Below are 20,584 nucleotides of genomic sequence, written 5' to 3'. Positions count from 1 at the left end.
ATCACTCTCATATTCCTTGCACTATCACACAAACATATAACCTTAATAGTAAATGTCTTCTTCACAAAGCCTTACTGATTACTTTTGTTAAGCACATGAAATTAGAAGGTGCTTTTGATTCGACTTATCAATAACAACAGAAAGAGAAAAGACACACTCTGTATGGTATACAGAGCCTAAGGTGTACCTAAAACACCATAAACCATTATGCCAAACAGAACTATTCTTCCTCTATGTCATGCAAATTAGTATGGATAGATTACAGAATATCAGCGTGTTGGACTATAACTGCAATTACATTCACAAGGTAAGAAAAAAGGAGAGTTGAAATTAAATGTGGCTTTCTTGTATTTCATACCACGTGTTAATTAACTGTCAAACAGCAGTGACATATGCATTTATTATAATGTAACAGTAGAGGGAAGTACATCTTGTTAGCATATTAGGTGACCATCTCAACACTGTTGCATATTCATATGGCAATAAAATGAACACTCCTTTCACTAAGAGGCAGCAAAGTAATTTCATACTGAATTATCACATAAAACCTTTCTTTAAGTCCAACCAGCCTATTGCCGCATACTTCTCAGGTATCTTCCAGCAACTTCTATAATAAAATTTACACTGACATTGAGCTCCAGGAACAATCATTTTTTGCATTTTAAGGGGATTTGGAAAACATAGTTTCCTTTGTAATAAATGAAAGTGATGCACTTGGATTCTCTTGATCCAAATATCCATAGGGACATAAAACCCTCCCACAGATAACAGGTGGACATGTAGTACACAGAAAGGTCAGAAAACAAGTTGAGAAAGAAGAATGAAGGATCCTGTCATGACCTGAGAACCTCCAGCAATCATGACATGAAGTCAGAGGCTGTAGAATAACCAGCTGAGGAGCTAAACTGGGTAACTGACTCTGAGCCTGGGATTGAAAACCAGGTGCCCCTAAATCCGGGGCAAGAGCACCCTGAGCCAGATCCCAGGGTACCAAGGTGCATATAGCCAGAGATGAGACCCTCACACTCACCTTCCCCTGGGCGAGAGACTGAAGTGCCTCCTAACCTATCTACTCAAGGCATGGATCCAAAAGTTAATCAGGCATTGCACTGGAGGCCTCCTAACCATGCCACCCCTTCCCTCAAGTAACAACCACCAGCTTATTATGACTGCTATTCCTGAAATAAGGTCATAGGAGAAACAATGTTAACAATGCTATCTGAAGAAGTGTGCATGCACACGAAAGCTCATACCAGTAACAAACTTAGTTGGTCTCTAAGGTGCTACTGGAAGGAATTTTTAAATTTTGTTTCAGCAATGTTACAGTTAGGACTAAACTCCAGATTAATACCCGTATTTTTCCGTGTATAAGACGCCCCCTACTTTTGGGGACCCCAAATTTAGAAAATGGGCATATGCACTATCCATTTATAAGATGCCGCCAGATTTTTAACCATATTTTAAAGTAAAAAAAAAAACCTAGTCTTATACACAGAAAAGTACTTTACTTTTAAATTAGGCACTGGCTCCATTGCATGCAACAGCTACTGAAGCTCATCTTACAAACTTTACATCAAAAACATGCCTAGAATATGGGGTTATATTAAAAGTCAATGTTCTTCCCTCAAGTATGCATTTTAATTTCAAAATGGATTTTTCAAAAAAGGATTTATAATACTCCGTCAACATAACAAAGGCAAGAAGTCTGAAGCAAGTAGGATTTCATGGGTTTATATGGAAAGGCATGTATGTATCTTGCAAAAGAAAAGTCATAAAAATGAAAGTTCATTTCCTAGGGCACTTGAAGTGGATTTCTAAAGGGGATTTCTAAAACTGGAAAAGAAGAAAAATAAAAAGTGCAGTCCAATCCTTATATAATACAAAAAATATTCACTATAATGTTTGCTTTACTTTATAAGACAGAAACAGACACCTTCCTATCCCCTGCAGTGATCCTTAGCAGGGAATTGGAGCACAGACTTCATTACATCGCATCGATCTTACTAAACAAAGGGATCTGAATTTATTGATCTAGTCCAACTAAACCCTGAACTGTTTGCCAGATCATGCATGATATGCAGTTCTGGCTTACTCAACAAGAAAGCAACACAACACTTTTTTCTTTCTTTTGCCCTTAGTCAAACCCCAGTGCGGTTTTTTTTAATATAAAGTCAGTGAAAGATGGAGTGCATCATTAAAAACCGTGCTGGCCTAAGCTCAGGCTTTAATTTAATAAAATGCCTACATTCTGCCTCACAAAATGTCTGTTTCCAGTACTCTACAACTGTGGTCAAGATTCCAGTGGCAATTCTACATTTAATTCTGCTCAATAGCAAAGAAAGTGTCCTTTATATTTCATGACAGGTGTAATAGCCTTAAAAAAAAAAAGCAAAGCTCCTAGGAACATACTTGTGAAGAGTGCCTCTTCCAAAATAGTACCAGGCTCTATCTTGTATTGGGACCAATCTATGTCAGAAGCTGGAGGAGAAGAGTTGCTACTAATACACTAGCAACGTACTACCCTTGCCCATCATTTCCCCTCTATACAGCCATCATGTGAGGCAGGAGATATAAAATGCATGTGAAACAGGGAGCAAAAATGCCATACTTCACAGGACCCTGAAAATAATTGCTGGGTATCCATAATGTGGCGGACCCCTGCCCCTTTCTCTTCAGTCTATGTATCCATTGTGGCGGCTTACAAGAAGAGAATTACGTAAGTCAAGAAAATGTGGTGGTCTACAATGAACCTGAAAACCAGAATACTGTAGTGGTTCACAACACGACATAAAACGAAAGAGAAATGAACTGGTATTGCTTTTCATATGGGAAAGAAGTCAATTCTCACTTGCAGCATGATAATGAATGCATTGTTGCATGCCACCCAACTCTGAGTGGTACAAGAATTCCACCTACAGGCGCTTACTCAAGAGTTCGGTTTCCTCAGAGTGAAGGACAGTGGAGACCTTTCTTTCTTTCTTTCTTTCTTTCTTTCTTTCTTTCTTTCTTTCTCTTGCCACCCTTGGGCCAGTCCACTTAATCTCCTGCCCCAAGATGCTGATCATAATCCGACCACAAGTCTTTATATTGGAGCACTTTTCCCACAATCAGCTGGCCCAGTTCACCCAAAAAGACGACCAGGATTCCCCCTCTACGCTTACTCCTAATACATTTCATGGGCCCAAACAAATACAAATAACCCTCCCAGAGGCTCTTGCCCCCAAAACTCATGGGACTCTGAGTGACCCTGGCTGCTGGGGCCTGCTTAAGGGATGAACCTAGTATAGGCACATGAAAGGTCATTGCTGGGTTTTATTTCACTCAACTCAGCAAATGCTGGCTGCCCCCCCCTGGTGCATGTACACAGAGCTCCAGCTTTTCCTTCGGGTTTTCCTCTGCCACCATTTCCTCAGGCGCTGGTGCACACTCAGGTGCACAAATTCCTTCTGCTGCTCCTCTTCTTCAGGCATCTCCACAGGCACTGATTCCTCCCGCTCATGCATGCACACACACACGGAGTGAAGAGCTCTATAAACAACAGATCTTCATCTCCATCCTCTGAGGCACTTTCCTCCTGCACTCCTCCTTCCACAGCACTCTCCCAAGGGATAGAGAAATAAATTAGAAGCAGCTCCTCAGCCTGCTCACTCTTCTCCCAACACACTTTCCCCCTCCTTCACAAGGCCTTTCCTCATGCACCGCTCCCCTCTTCCACAGCAGGCTCCCAGTGAATGGAAAAATCAATCAGAAGAAGCAGCACCTCAGCTTCTGCCGGCTCGCCCTTCTCCAAGGCATTGTCTTCCCCCTTGCCTTCAGCTACTGACTGCATCTCTTCACAGTCCCAGCCCCTTCCACTGCCCATCCACACTCTGGATTTCTTTGGCCACCCACTCAACATGAGTGTCTTACAAGCTCGGCTCCTGTGTCACTTTCAACCCCCTGCAGCTGTTAATCCGGCAGGGCCCTCATCTCTCATGGAGTCATGCTTTCCTCTCCACAGAGGCTTCTCATCTACTCTACTTGAGGCTCCTCTATTTTATCAAACTGCTGGCTCAGCTGAAGCTCCTAGGTAGGGTATTATGGGTTTATATGGAAAGCCATGTATATATCCTGCAAAATAAAAAGTAATAAAAATGGGCAAACCTCCACCATCCCCTTACATGCTGCTACTGATCTTAATACAGCTTCCCAGGTAAGATAAGGTGCAGTAAGTTACAGAAGTTGGGTGGGTGGCGGGGTTTGGTTGGGAAACTGCTGGTGGAGAGGCCTTGTGGTGATGGGGAGGACAAATGACAAATGGCCCTGCAAATATGGGGGATGAGTCCAGTAATAATTCATGTGAACAAGCTTAATTTCTGTCTTCCTTACAGTCTGTATCAACATGAGAATACCCCTTATTTGTACCCAACCATCCATTAATCATCCCTAGTTGCATTCTACCCTTGCTTAAGAATTAAGATGGTTTACAATAACACATATATTGGTGATACTCAAAGATGAGCTATGTTCAGAACAATGAAGTCAAGTCGATTAGCGCAAACTGAATGACATCCAATGTTTTAACACAGTATTATTTAATTTAATGGATTCATTATGTTTTTAGTTACTGCTAGAATGTGGTTTTATTTTTGTATTATAATCTGTATTTTAAGACACTTTTTTAAATAACAACCCATTCAATAGGAAGTTCTAGTAATTTCTGTGTCTTCTGATGTTAAAGGATGACAAGTCAACAAAAGATCCCATTGTAAATCTAAATGATAGAACTGAACATATAATTATATACACAATGTGAAAACCAACAGTTTTACACAGAAATTTTGTGAACACATACTCTGGCTCTTCTACATTTTTGCTAAGATTATAATAAGCCAGTGATTCGTGAAAAATCTGCGTATTTAAATAAAAGAATTTATTTTTAAAGCCACTATTCACAAGAGGTTATGCCCCGAAGTGGAAATTAGGCATTCCGTTTTGGCAGTTATAACCATGGTTTAAGGAGCCATTTGGCACCTACCTTATATAACTGAGTTTCTAATACTGAATGTCATAGAACACTACTGTTTCCCATTTTAGAAATGTTTTTAAATTAAAAACTTCGCAAGCAACTCATATTGATATAAAGCAGTTAGGTGATTATTAATCATTGTTCACTCATCTGAATGAAACTCAAAAAAGCAATGATGTCTGTCTGCTTTCGCAACACAAATTCACTTGGACAACTGGATTTTTCTCTTCTTCCCTCTCCAGTCCCCATAAAATCTGCTCTAGAGGGTCCCCCAATCCTCTGGAACAGATCTAGGGGTGGGAAGAAGACTCCAAAGGGGTGGAGATAAAGGAGAAGTGCTGCTAAATTGAGTAGACACCCACTTACACTATGTATAATCTTATGCTATAGCAATTTTTCTAGTATGCTAAAAAAGCATTACAATAACCGATTTGCAGTAACCCAAGCAATATGCATGGCAAATATTTGCAGGGCCACAGTTGTATCAAAGGTAAGCATGATGTTATAATTTTATTAATCGAAAAGACTGCACAAAAGCGTATCAGAATCTACTATACAGACTACCCAAGACAGCCACTGGAACTGATGCAAGATTTCTGTGCAGGAATTCTTCATTGAACTGTATAGAATGTGGTGTTGAAATGGAAAACTTATTCAATCTTGGGATACTTTTAGAACAATAAAACTGCATTAAGTTCTAGCATACCACAAGAGTTGTAGTGGGGGGGGGGCGGAATCCAACAGGTTATATGTGCTTGTAGAGCACATTTACTATCAGCAATGAGAAAGCTGTCATAAGCTATACTTTGATGAATCAAACTTCCAGGCCTGATCATATGCTGCAGAAGTGATAAGAGCTGGAAAAAACCACTCATGACCACCAGTAGGACGTTGAGTAAAATTCCTTTCCCAAACAGGGTGATCAGTTAGATACTTAGAATGCCAGAAAGCCCACCGGTAAAGTACCTAAGATAAAAAATTTGACAGCACTTCACTATCAAGAAAGCAGTTTTTCTAATGTCCATCTCCTTAACTTTTATTCACTGCTTTGCAAATTTCAGTTTTATCTCAAAAAGATCACTATATTTCTGTAGTAATTTCCAATGTACCTTATATTCAACACACTTTTTATTTAATTCTGAAGGACTTATACCCGTACAAAATCTGAAAACAAATTATCTTTAATTTAAAACATGCTATTAAAAACATAGAAAGATTTATTAGAAACCATAAAATCACAAGGAACAGCATAAAAACAAGAGACCTCATGTAGACAAAACAGATAAATTGAATTAAGGGTTCTAAGAAAATAAGTTATTTTTCTGAAGCCAAAATGACACTGGCGTAGGCACCAAGCAAGTCACCCTGGAGAAAGCGTCCTACTTTGGGGGCACCACCACCGAGAAGGTTGCTTCCCTGGCAGGCACCTGCTGTACATACTTCAGATGGGAAAGGAATGTGGATAAAGGCCTTCAATGAGGATCTTAGTGTAAGGACAGGCACACATGGAGACAGGCAATCCTTCAAGGAACTGGTCCCAAAGTGTAAGGGGTTTTGGATAGCTATACCAGCCCTTGCAAATGAATCCAGAAATGAAACATAAGCCAGTGCACCTTATGAAGGTCATGTGAAGATTGTAAGTAGATGTAAACCATAAACTACCAGTAATCAAATATAGATATGCAGACTTAAAACTCACAGATTCATTATTAAACAAACAAACAAACAAAAAAGCTGGTTTTAGAGGTAAAATATCTGAGAACAAGCTACCAAATCGAAAGCACAATGCCTGAAAGCCCAAGTATGTGTACTGAGTAGTAAGTCCCAACTTCAACTCTATAGAAATGTTTTAGGATCAGGATGTGAGTTGACTGTAGAATCATTGCCCATTTTGTGTTTTCTAACTAGCAGCAAAGTTGCAAAAGAAGTTGTAAGCCTGAGAGAGGGGCTTGTCTTATTTTTGCTTTATGTAAAGCAAAGTATGTCCTGGTAGGCAATACAAATAATAATAATAATAATAATAATAATAATAATAATAATAATAATAAAAAAAAGATTGACATACGAGAAATAGGCAGAGTCATCCTTATGTGTTTAGTGAAAGGGGATTGGAAACGGTGGTCCCCATTTTTCTATTTTTCTGTCCCTACTGCCAAGCCATTCAGAATTGCAGTAATGTTTGAAACAGCTGTATTATTGTTTCATCTTCCAGCAACACCCCATCCACCAAGGAAATCTATTGATTCCCCCCGCCCTGACAAAACAGTATGGCCTACATCTTCGCTTAAGCAACAGCCAGATTCTGGCTCTGTCTAAGAGTCTGCCTATATTCTATTCTTGCTGTCTATTTTTCTCCCTGCCTATCTAGGCCTTCTGTAAGAGTTGCCACAGAACTGCTTTCTTTCAACAAATTATCTAACACTTACATGAGATGCTGTCTGGCGGATCTCTTTGGGGTGCATTTTCTGTAACTGTTGCAGTGCAACAGAGAACTGGGATTTGTGCACCCGTAAACTGAATATTAACCCTATACATTTCTCAGAAGGAAGTCTCACTGAGTTCTACGGGACTTACCACCAGGTAAGTGCTTATAGGTTTGCAGCCGTATTGAGGAGACATGCAAAAGCAGTATCTGACACAGATCTCTAACATTTCACAGTGCAAGTATAACCTTAAGAGTTTTCTGTTTTGAAGGGAAACAAATTGATGTTTTCCTAATGTGTTAAAATTCAACAAAAAGAACAGAAACAAATGAAAAAAGTTTGGTCACTTTGTGAGTCTCTTGCCTCAGTCGCTGTATTTTAATGCTGGCTAAGAGGATAATAAAACCTCTATACCTCAGGCAACTGACAGTATAGTAAAAAAAATCTTTAAAAAGCTTCAACCCTCACAGAAAATCCATAACAATTAAAGTGCAGAATTCAGATCTCGAGCTGGTGTAAATCTGGATATACGCCAACAATATCAAGGGAAATACAGGGTTCTGAATCTGGCCCTCAGAGCTTTTCACCCTCAAAAGGGAGCACAACACAAAGCATGCTTAACTTCTATTGTCACATGCATCTAGTTTAATAACCAGAAAATGGGCTTTTGACAACAATAGTACTTCAAAATGACAGTGTAATTAAATTTTAAGTCAAAGCCATCCAATGATGGCCTGTACATTTATGTAAAACCAGCAAATGATATGCTTTCAAGCATGTCGGTACTTTCAAGAGAATTAACCATTAAAATAATTTGACTAAGGAAGTTGTAGTGAACAAAACAAACAAACATGATGCCCCAGGAAGTTTTTTTAAAAACTAATGCACACTGATTCAAATAAAAAAGAAATTAAAAGCTGTCTTGTAATATTCACTTTCTGTAAATTGCAACTGAATTCCTGTGTTGTCTAGTGGTTGATATATACACAGGGTAGACTTAACTGACTTTAATGTGTCTACTCTGAGTATAACCCAATTAGATAAAATACAGTAAAATGCACCGCTGTAATCCACTAACCCAGGGTGGTCTAATCTCTCAGACCAAGTGAGTCAGAAAAATACTCTGAATTTCTGACAACACCGAAGCACAACAGTTTGTTGCTGCCACTGCTGGTCATTAACCGGGGGGGGGGGGGGCGGGCATAGCAAGGGCCATTTCAAAGGCCTCAAGGGCTGCATGTGACACGTAGGCTATGTGTTGGACCACCCTGAACTCGACAGTTATTTAAGGGCACTTGGCTTTCAGGCCAAATGTTTCCACTGCAAAATAAACTTTTCAGATTTATAGCAAATTAATCCACCAAGCTGTATTGTGACTAGTTTGTAAAGTCCTGTGTTGGGTTATCTGATAATGGAGAGGTTATTGTATATTTGGTGTCTACGTGTTTGGGGCGGGAGGAGACTGAGCCAAACTTTGGTTCGTTGAAAGGTGAGGTTTATGGCTAAATTTCAACACCCCACATTCTCATATAGCTAACTGCTTCCTACCTAAAAATTTATAGCAACCTTCCTTCTGGATGCTGGTACCACAAAACTCAAGAACAACAACCCTGCATTCCACACAATTCATGACCTGGGCTTGTCACATGGACATCACACAATCAAGAGTTCTGGAAGAGACCAGCCTCTTGTGGCATTGGATTTGTTAGGGGCATTAGGCGTTGTCTCTGAAGGAAAAAATATAAAACATTCTCTAACTCATAGCTTTTTTACATGCCCCCCCAGCCACTTCTGCTGTTGCACAGCATAGTTAAGATTAATCCAATTTGTACATGCTAAAACAGGTATGAAAGCTTCCAAACTCCTCATAGCTTCACTGGAGGAAAGAGAAAAGGGTGTGAATCTGAGGCTTCATCTTGCAAATCATGGTTTAGTGTCTTGTGAAACCATGGTTTTGGTTGCTAAGCTAAACACTATCCCTATGGGTGTGTATAAGAAGACACCAGTGAAGCTTGGAGCAGAAGACCTAGAAAAGTACCCAGCAGAGAACTTCGGAGAGGCAAGGGATCTCAATTAACCAAAGTTTGCTCAGTACAGATGTTAACATTTAGCCATAGTTATACAAACCATGGTATCCCAGCCCCCTTCAAACTATGGCTTCATATTCCTGGGTTGTGGCCAATAGTTACTCAGCCATGGTTATGTATGCAGATATAATGATTAATGTTAAACTTTATGTCTGTATAATAGTAGAATATTAACTATTAGATGAGTAGCATATTGTGATTGTTTTCCCCTCTTTTTTATTTAAATTGGGGTATTTCATTATTTGTCTTTACAATGTTGTTATATATTGAAAGAATTTAACAAACATATTGTGATTGTACTCCCTTGGGATCAGTGTAAATAATCTCAAAGTTCTTCTTGAAACAAAGATTTCACACTTTATCTGCAGTTCCTTTGTTCAGATCCTTCACAAACATTTTTCTCCACAGGGCAAGTAGGAATACCTCTAGAAGACTTGGAAGAGAAACTTTACCAAAGTGACAGCTCTTTTCTTTTAGGTAACAAATTACTAGCAGAAGTGTGTGGTACTTTTTGTGAACTACCGTAGTTACTTTTCTGGGCAAATTATCTGCAAGTCTTCTTAAGAGGGAGGATTATTTTATACTTACTCGTATATGAATGTGAACAAAATCATCAGGAAACATTCTTTTGAAAACAGGGAAGAAACTGCTGTTTTGACTATTATGATAGGTGTGAATTGCAGCTAATTGCACTACCAAATTGAATTCTAGAAATTCATAGTTAAAGATAGAAACAGCAACACAATTCCCAATATCAAGAAACTAGTTTTGAAGAATATTCCAAGTTGTCTTATCATTTCTGAAACCTACTAATTAGTGAACCAAATATATGGAATTTATTTCCTTGCTTTAAATGAATCAAGGAAGTACTTTATTAAAGCCAGGATTTAATAATCTAAAACCAATAAATTCCTTTTGCATTTGAGATTCAATTATTGTTATGAAAGCACTAGGAAGGTCTGTAAAAATATAATTATGAGCAGACACTGCTGAATAGAATACGTTAAATACAGAAGAAAGCTTTTGTTTCAAGGATCAGTTTGATTTGTGGCTCCATTTTTAAAAAAAATCTTTTTCATTTATGTTAATGGCTTGATCTATGCAGTAATATTTGTAGAAGAAAGAAACAATGGATAGAATCAAATTAGTTTTTATTTAAGATAGATTTGAAACTCACTGAAACTAATCCTCTTGATCAGCGCCATAATTTCTAAATTAGCTGCAAAGTAATTTCTATGATATTCACAGCTTATAAAACAACAAAATTAATACATTTTTCTTACTCTGAGGCCCTCTACTGACAATTAAAATTCTCTCTCTCTCTCTCTCTCTCTCTCTCTCTCTCTCTCTCTTTGTATAGAGAAATCTGTCTAGCTGTGAAGTATTAGCAATATATTTCACACAATATATGTTTCTCACAGAACAGAAATAAATAAACAATTTTAATATTTTTGTGTTTCTTGAGATTTCTGCCAGCTTCTGGCATTGAAGGCTGAGGAAATGGGAACCGCCTATCTTTTTGTTCTCATTCTGGTTATTATGCCATTTGGGGGAAAAGGATAGAGGGAATTTTTAAAAAGTAGGTAGCTTTCACAAATCATATGACAGCTTGGTAAAAGGCTTTTTTCACATGTACAAAAAACACTCAGAATGAGAGAAGTGGGTGAGGGGAGATGAGAACATAGATATTATACTATTTTATCCTTCTATGAACACTACCCCGGCCACATAGCAAGCAAATTTTGGTACAGGGAGGGAACTGATCTGGGGACAATCTTTTTCTGTAATAAAATTTCAGTTCCTATTTAGGATAAGAAAGGTCCTTGTTATAATTTACAAAATTGAGAATGATCTTATGAAGAGGGCTAACAGAAAAGTATTGCAATGAAGCCATCTCACAATGAGTTCTGTGGAAAAGTACTCTGGAAAAGGCATTTCAATGGCAAACCTTTGGTCAATCATTTCTATCTAACTGAATCCCAAAACTACATCTGGTAGTATATATCTGGTATATTACTGAAGTAAAAGAGGGCTCTTGTGTTATTTAAGGAATCCAAACAATATACCTTAGAATTAATGTATGCACAAGAAATAAGAAGCTAAATGTCACATGCAACCGTACCATTTAGAAGAGGCTGTCCTTCATGAACTCCCCTGGATATGACTGCATTGTAAACGTCTTCAGGAAACCCAGTCTTGCATAATGTGCCTTCTTCACAAGTTGCCTTTATAGGTGCCTGAAATGCAAGACAAAATTTATGTAATACTCGCAACCCCATTCAATTGAGAAGCATTGCACTTGGCATAAACCCCGATTTTGCTACTATCTTGTACAAACAACCTCTTTGTTTCTAAATGGCTGCAATTAGAATTCTGGGGGCAAAGGGTTAATCTTTTTGATAACTGGGATGCAAGGAACAAATCCCACTTGTCTAGTAAGATCTAAATAATACACAATCTTGATTCTTTATATAACTGAATGTTTCAGCTTAAACAGCCATTCAGGCTGAAGTAGAATTGTGGAAAAAACAAATTCATTTCTTCAAATAAAAATAAATGTTATGGAAAACTGATTATCAAGTTTGTCAGATATGAATCTGAGGCATTCAAGAGATTTAATGGCCAATTCAAAACATGTTCACTAAACCTGTCAATACATTTCAAGCTCTGCTCAACTCTGAATTTGTCTGATTGGATAAATGCAGTCATATGAAATCTCTATATACATTTGCAAATAAATGTTTTTAATACAATCGTCTTTGCTATAATGTTACTGAAGAATAGTTACTCAGTTCACAAAGAAAGCCTGATTTGTTGTCTTTATGAAACTGTTAACCCTTAATTTAAAATAAAGTGTTTTCATGCAGCATGTTCATTAATAGGAGTAAATAGTAATCTAAGTTAAACAATTAAAAAAAACACACTCCTGTGTCATCTTACAGCACAACTTAAACAATTCCAATCTAAGCAGGCTTCTACAGACAGACACTTAAAATTTAAATAGTCCTTTGAACTATCACTAGTAAGCCATTTACACTGTTTGTAGCTAATACCATCAATTGGAGGCTTTCTTTAATATAGCTGATCTACCTAAATGCCAAGTATGACATTAATAACCATGCTGTCTCCTGCTCTTACCTCATTAAAACATACAACATTGTACAATTTAACAACCCACTTCTGTAGTGAAAGAAGGCCAAATAAAAGATCTACGTGACCAGAGTCAAAAACTATACTAGGTGGTATTGTACATTTCATTACCATAAACATTTTTAATCAGAGGACTTCCACTTCCCAAGTATTTTGGTGTTATATGAACATTAAGCTGCACACAAAATTTGACTGCAATTATCTTAGGCACCTATAGACAAACAACTGTGCTAAACAAAATGCACATTTCTGAATTATAAGAGAATTATTCTGGAAAATGCTAAGTACTGCTTTTAAACAACAACTGTAATAAACCCTGAAAATCAGAGCGGGAGGCAGTTCTTCAGCCCAAGATGCTGTCAGATTCCATAATTTAATAAGCAAACTCAATGTAACTAACAAGGAGAGGGGGGAAAACAGACATCCTAACTACCCTTGAAACAAATAAATCCTGGGTGGGCAGCTAAGTAGATAACAGGACTTTAACAAGCCTGCACTGATGTGCATGGGAATCAGTCGGCCTTTCCAGCACGCTATATCTGCTAAAACAACTCTTATAAACTGAAACAATGCCCAATGAAACAAAGACTTGGGGACATGAATAAAGAGGCCTCTTTATGCTTTCATTTGCAACCTCTCAATTTTTCCCAGAGACAAAAGACAGCACTCTGTTCCCAAAAGCAAGTCTATTGTGAAGATTTTGTGGCCATAAACACATGAGAGGAATCAGAGATTCAAACTTTGACAATGCCTTAGCCTCTCGTGTTTTGCATTTGGAATTAAATAAAACTGAATCTCGAATCACCACACAATCTGGGTCGTTTCAAGTTCAGTTGAAGAGTATGAAGCATCACAGCCATTCATTTCTCTTTTACATTTTTATTTCATGACACAGCAAAACAATTTAAAGCCAAACATTGTAATCTTCATAATACTGTAGAAAGGAAGCTGAAGCGTGTAAGAACACCACTCCTTTCTGTCTAGGGTGCAGACTTCTCCCCTGAATGAAGAACGTTGAAATCATTAAAAAAAATTCCCTTTCCCCCTTGGGAAAACTATTCATAAAATGTTCTTTCTAGTAAAGATATGTCTGTAGAGATCTGTAAGAATCAAAGTAGCTTTTCATGGGAATTCTGCAGTTTTAAGATATGACCACCATTTTTTAAAAGTCTGTTTATACATGCCTGGCAAAATTATAAAAACAAGAGTAAGGTGTTGTTTTTCAATTACTGAGCCATGGACCATTGCCAAACTAAGAGTGATTCTTCCCGCCAGTCCTCTGCTAGAGATTTGGCTCAGCTGCTGCTGCTGGGTGTGAAATCTCTGTTTTCTTCCTTCTGCAGAAGCAAATCAAACCAAACTTTGCCCTCATCTCAGCAAGAAGATAAAGGCAACTGCGCACCTTACACTTGCTATAGAGAGGCTGTTTTAAATCATCTCACATAACAGATGTCATATTATGATGAAACATTTGTTTATAAAGAGAGGCTTGTGGATCATTCTTTTTGGACAGTTGTAAAAGCATGAATTACAGGATGTGGGTGATGAACAACGACATAGCAACAGTTCAACAGTAATAAACCCTGTGAAGCAATTTAAACTTGCAAAGGGGCCTGAGATTTAAAAGCAGCAAAAACTCACCTCACCAGAGCCTAGAGTTCTCTAATAATCACTAGTGGGAAGCACTGGTATAAGGACCTAGGCAAAAATCCATCATAATTCTGCTCAAGGGGCCTGGCTGGTCATACATTATATTTCCTATAGTCATTGTTGTCTATTGGCGGGACTAATGAAATAGCTTAAAGTGAGGCCAACAAAAATGTGATGCGAATGGCCTCTGAAATGCAGATCTGAATACAATCTACAGAGCCCTGTTGAAAGTGGGAGGGCAACATCAACGCTACTGCACAAGTACTAGACCATGAAAAATACCCTAAGTGCCACCTTCATGAGGCACAGAAAATACTGCTAGTATCTTTTGTCTCTGTTCTTACAAAAGTAATTGAAGCAAAAATACTGTTATCAAAAACTGACAGCAATGCAAGAGAATTAAATATACTAGCTTAATGACCGGCATATATCCGGGGGTCTCTCTGAAGGTATGCCAAGGGACTGAGTAGGCTAAGATTGCTGCACATCCATGGTCCCTCTGTCTTGACACACCATGTCCATGCCTCCACGAGCTCTGAGTACAGATGGAGAGTAACCCGCAATGGCTAACCTTTCCATAGTTTTACTAGGAAACCTTGCACTGTGGACCTCCCTCTCGAACTGTGGTGAGAGAGATCTGCTGGATGCAGTGGCCCATCATCTGTTCCTGGGACATTTGGGATTGCTCAAGCAGGCATCAGTTCTGGAAAAGTTTAAGCAACTTTAAGCAGGTAACTACTCAAATGCACAGGATAGGCAGGTCTTTTAGTCGGTGAAATACTATTACGGGAAAAGAACTGAAACAAGCTGGCCTACAAACCACCTGCAGGAAATATGTCACTCAATTGGTTTTTACTGAAATCAACAGAAATAAACTCTTAAGTAGATGGTAATTAAATTGCAGCTAGACAAAACATATCACATGTCACTAAAATGCAATTTTGCTTGGCTTAAAAAACATTTCAACTTTCACTCAAAACAATGAGAAAAGCAAAACACATACAGTATTCTGAATCTCTGCTAGATTAGTATCAAGGTTGAAAACCTAACTATAATATTGATTTACAACTGAACTTTTTAAATCATCATTTTTATCAACCTTGTGCCAACAGTCTACTAATTACTTTTTAAATATTAGAAAACTGTTAGCCCATCACTGTAGATCAATCCAACTAGGCAGGGGGCAGAGCGACATTCCAGTTGAGGAAAAAATCTCAGTGGTCACTCAGCTGGATGCAAATAACTGATTCCTCAGTTAAAATACTTATTCTATCTACATTACAGTGTGTTATCTCACTAAAACAGATTGTTTCAAAATATGTCAGTGCTTGGCCCAATAGACGAGCTTCCTTAGGCTGAAAATAATCGCATCTAAAGTGACAATATTTTTACATTTTTTAAAATAATTATTGTTCGCTTGTAATTAGTAACTCATCTGGTTGATTGTGACAGTCATAAGCAGCCACACCACTAAAGCAGAGAGCATAGATACAGATTGGTTTTCATTTTGCTTCTAATTGTATTTCACAGCTTTTAAATTTGTTGACCACTCAGAGAACATGGTTAATTGGGCAATATGTAAATGCTGAAAAATAATAATTAAATGCTATATTATTTCCCTGACTGGGTAAATGGCAAGGCTTAGCCCTCCCCAGCCCTCAATTCTGCAGTCTCCTAGGAAGACTAGTAAGGGGAACAGGACCCCACCCCTAGCAGATCTCCAAGCAACCAGAAATCCTGATGAGCCATCTTCCCTACTCCAAGATCAGAGAACTACACACCAATTGCATAGCTTCCCGTCATCTCCCTAGGAGAGCAAATGGCAAGCCCAGTAGGAGTTTCAGGGCTGTGAGTGAAGCACCCAGCCAGCTTAATGTGAGGTTACTCAGAGAAAGAAGGATGTTTGTATAACCAGCCAACCAGATCAAGGCCTGGTTGAACCAGGAAAGGGAGCCTCCAACTCCCATATAAGCTCTCATTCTGGAATGATTCGTTGCCGAAGCAACAGCACCCTTAGAGGTCCAAGCATTCCTGAACAGGTGAAACAGACAGTATCATTAAGCAGACAATAACATTAATTATTCTCTTCACCTTCTTGTCTAAAAGAGAGATTCGTATAGGGAAAAGATAGGTCTTGTGGCTGCATTTGTAGTCTTCTCCAAGAGAGAAAGGGAAACAGAGAACATAGACTGGGATATTCAAGTACATCACTAGAGCCTTCCAGCTTTAAGGCCAAATGCAAAAAAAGACTCACTCCTTTGGTATCAGGTATTTACAAGTAATAACACTAAGGTGGCATCCACCCCACCCCAATTTAGGACAAAAGATGTGGAAGAGCTGTAACAGCTACACTGCAGGAGAAGGTAATGAAGGAGGGGAAAACATAAAACAGGATTGAGGAAGGAGATAGTACCTCTCCCCAATATATTATTTGCAACACTGCTACCTTCAACCTTCTGATCATAATCTGATTGAAAGATAAACAAAACTGTTCCCAGTTCTGCTCTTTCTGTTCAACATTAGAAGCTTCATTTGTCTCTCCAGAGTATGAGACTGTAAAATGAGCAGGAGGTCTTTTTCCTGCAAGTACAGCTAATCTCTTCTCATAAATCATTACATCTTCCAGGGATGTTCAGGGTCATCGGCAAAAAACAAAAACAAAAACAAAAAACTAGATAAGGGGGAAATGTTTGAAGGTATAATTTTCAACAGAATTGTACAGCCTCAGTATTACATTAAAAGCCCATTACAACTACCATGCCCCATCACTTGTAATATTGGTGTAAAAATACTATCCAGACCACAGGTAGTCAACCTTTTTATACCTACCACCCACTAATACATCTTTCTGGGTGGTAAAATTTCCTTACCGCCCACCAGTGCTCGATGGAAGGAGGATTTAGCTTGTGCCATAGAACCCCCTACCACCCACCCATAATCCTGAAACACCCACTAGTGGGCGGTAGGGACCAGGCTGACAATCCCTGATCTAGACCTTAAATAGCCTAAATCACTGTTTCACTAGCTTTCACTGAACAGCCCTGATGTGGAGAGCATACTGGCCAATCTGTAATCACATGTTTTTATATGATGTATCAGCAAACAACTAAGCAGAGATTAAAAAAGAGGGAGTATTGAAACTTAAACTTAAGGCACAGGTGCATGCAAGGTGATCTGCCCCCACTTCTCAGGGCACCCTTGAGCAGGAAGGTCTGAAGGGAGATTCTAACCACAATCTGCTGAACTTGGTTGTAACCTCTCCACAGAATTGTGATCAAGACTGAAATGAGGATTCTAACCACATTTGACTGATCACAGTTTAAATCTCTCTGCAGTCCTTTCTGCTCAATGTACGAAGGTTGGGAGAGGAAAAGGCAGGGCCTATATCAATGGGGCAGCGCCAGCATGTGCTCACACCCTACTAGGGATGGAAATTCAGTTTTGTTTTTATTTCAACAAAAAAACATACCCTACTTAATTCACACTTCTCACACCAATATGTGCATTAAAACACAGCTATCCTTCAAAATTCAGTTGTCTGGATTTTGTGATGCAGTTTCCCCCCAAACAACATGTACCAAAATGCATATTTCGGGGGAAACGTGCCTAAAAAGACATACATATGTTAGTGAAAATTACATACAAAAATGCCTAATATTAGGGAATAGTGTTCCAAAAATGTGTGTATTAATCAAAACTGCATACAAAATTGTTTTTATTAGGAGAAATTTATGCTAAAGTGTTTTTTTTAAATCAAGTTACTGACTGCATAAATGTGGAAAACAAAATGTAAGATTGGAAGGAGAAACTTAAGTGAGCTGAAACAGATATTTTTCCATCTCAAACTCTTGCCATCTTTGAGGCCTCACACATTCTTCTGAACACCTCTACGGGGATAGGAGGGGGGAAATATCACATCTACCCTTAAAGTTTGAATAGGACCATAACATTTCACAATGCACACAGGGAAATGTGACCTAGAGCCACAAAGGGTCGTATCCAAGAAAGTTATACAGTGTAGACCCAAATAAGTTAATGGACCCAAATCAGTCATGTCCATTAATTTACATGGGTTTACTCTGAATAGTACCAAAATTGAATAGAACCATAGCTGTCAACTTTTCCCTTTTCTTGCGAGGAATCCTATTCGGAATAAGGGAAACGTTGACAGCTATGAACAGAACACAACATCATCCTACACATGGAAAACTCACAAGTCAGGGAGGTTTCTAGTTGACCTTCTGATTATCTTTCCACCTGCAAATGTGTGTTTCTCCTCACTTATTTTGAGAAAATGCATACCATAACAACAAACAAAAACAACACACACACACCAGTTTAAAAGGCCGTAAGTTTGTTTAATTAGCTGAAGAAGAGAAGTGTTTTTGCCTGGTACCTAAAGATGTATAACGAAGACGCCAGACAAACCTCCTTGGGGAGGGCATTTCACAAATTGGGAGCCATCACAAAAAAGGCCCATTCTCATGTAGCTGCACACAAGCATGGGCCTCAGGTGATGATCGCAGGATTTGGGTCAGTTCATCTGGGGAAAGGCGGTCCTTGAAGTATTGCGGTCCTGAGCTGTTTCAGGTTTTCTAGGTCAAAACCAGCACTCTGAACTGGGCCCAGAAACTAGAGTTGGCCCAGGATTGGCATTATATGCTCAAACAGTCTTGCCCAGGCAAGTAACCTGGCTGATGAATTCTGCACCATTATTGAGGAAGGTAACGGTCCAGCACATCCACTGTCACACTGCTGGGTTGCCTACATACACTGTATAAAAGGATGGGAGGTCCTTTCTCTGTACTAAACCTTTTACTTGTCTCATATTTCCCTATGTGATTTTCCCTTCAAGTTGTTTTTTTAGTGATATAAATAGCCTAGCTTGAACAACACTGCGAGTAGTAACCTTTATAATAATAAATGCCAATGGAAGTGTGGGAACTGTCATCTCTCCTAAAATTAAGAAAACTAACCTCTGTTGAGCCACAGGTCTGTATGATGCATTTCCTTAGTGTGCACTGAAACTCTGACCCCAGTTTTGAAGTCCTTGCACACTACAGCAATTTTAAATATTGAGTTCTCTTAACTAAATTAAATGCAGCTCTTGTGTTCCTTAATGCTTCAAAGCTCTTGGAAGTCACTGGAGGCGCCCATCAGCGCAAATGTGTTGTGGGTAGGGCAGCCAATTTTAAACTGTGAAGTTTGTCAAAACACATCCCTTAGACAAAGAGATGAACTGATTTTACAACGGCAGAAGAGAAACACTTACAGATAAATTGATTGGTCAGCTTTGCAAGGATGAAGTGGTATGTCTACTCTTTGGTTTATTTCATTTGACAACAGCACTTTCAGAGCCCAGGTTTGCAAAGGCAGTTGTGCATGGTTAAGAGTTATGGTTATAAAAGCCCACTGGAATTAACTGTATCCGTAAGTAGTAATTTCCAAGGCTTAAACCATGGTATGCTACCAAACAGAACTAGTTTCTTCATCTAAGTTTTAGGGGGGAAAGGACAAAAGCACGCTAATGAGAAAACATATTCCTGAAAGGTTACACAGAAAAGGTTAATGTATCCTCATGGGGGAGACTTTTCAAGTCTATTTAAAAAACAAAAACAAAATTCAGTTCACAGAATACTTACAAAGTAAAAAACAAAAGGATATTTTAAAAACCATAGTTAACTCACTGCTGTTTCTGTTCCCTAGCAGAACATAAGATATATAGCTGTGTTTCACACTGGGACAGTACAGCAATAATTTGGTTCAAACATAAATGATATTGCAAGTTGTATTGTAGCTTAGGCCACAACCCTTTATCTCTAGGTATGCATTAAGGCAAAGTAACAAGATTTCACATGGGCCAAAATTTCATAAAGCATTTTCAGCTACTTTTCTTTTCTTTGTTTTAACTATAGCCTGAAAGGCCTAGAAAACCTTTTGTTTCCTATTACATTTTGTTAGGGTATCATTAACACCGAATGACTGAAGCAGGGGAGGGGGGATAGGCAATGTGCCAAATACAGGACTCAGGAGTAAACCTTTATTGTTTAGCCCCTTGTTTAATTAAATTAATTAATCTAAATTATTTTTAGGCTGCTTTTCTGGGCAAATGTCCCTGTAGCTTACAATACAATCCAGTTCAGTTCAGTGCAATGGAATTATGAAAAGAATAGTAATGCAAAATTTTGAAATTTTGAACTACAACTCAATACTACACTTTTTTTCCCCAACAGAGCAAAATGACACCCAACCCTAATTCCACTAGA

The 20,584-nt window shown here is 38.5% G+C and overlaps 1 protein-coding gene across 1 annotated transcript in view; it reads right to left on the bottom strand.

Moving 5' to 3' along the window:
- Nucleotides 1-20,584, bottom strand: part of CDH2 (cadherin 2) — a 124,981-nt gene that overhangs the window by 92,865 nt on the left and 11,532 nt on the right. The window contains exon 2 of the mRNA XM_053396327.1: nt 11,641-11,755. Coding sequence (XP_053252302.1) covers nt 11,641-11,755 — 115 coding nt within the window. The remainder of the gene's footprint in view (nt 1-11,640; nt 11,756-20,584) is intronic.

Source organism: Podarcis raffonei, chromosome 7 (genome assembly GCF_027172205.1).
Source record: "Podarcis raffonei isolate rPodRaf1 chromosome 7, rPodRaf1.pri, whole genome shotgun sequence".
Taxonomy (NCBI): domain Eukaryota; kingdom Metazoa; phylum Chordata; class Lepidosauria; order Squamata; family Lacertidae; genus Podarcis; species Podarcis raffonei.
This window is presented reverse-complemented; position numbering and strand designations above follow the sequence as displayed.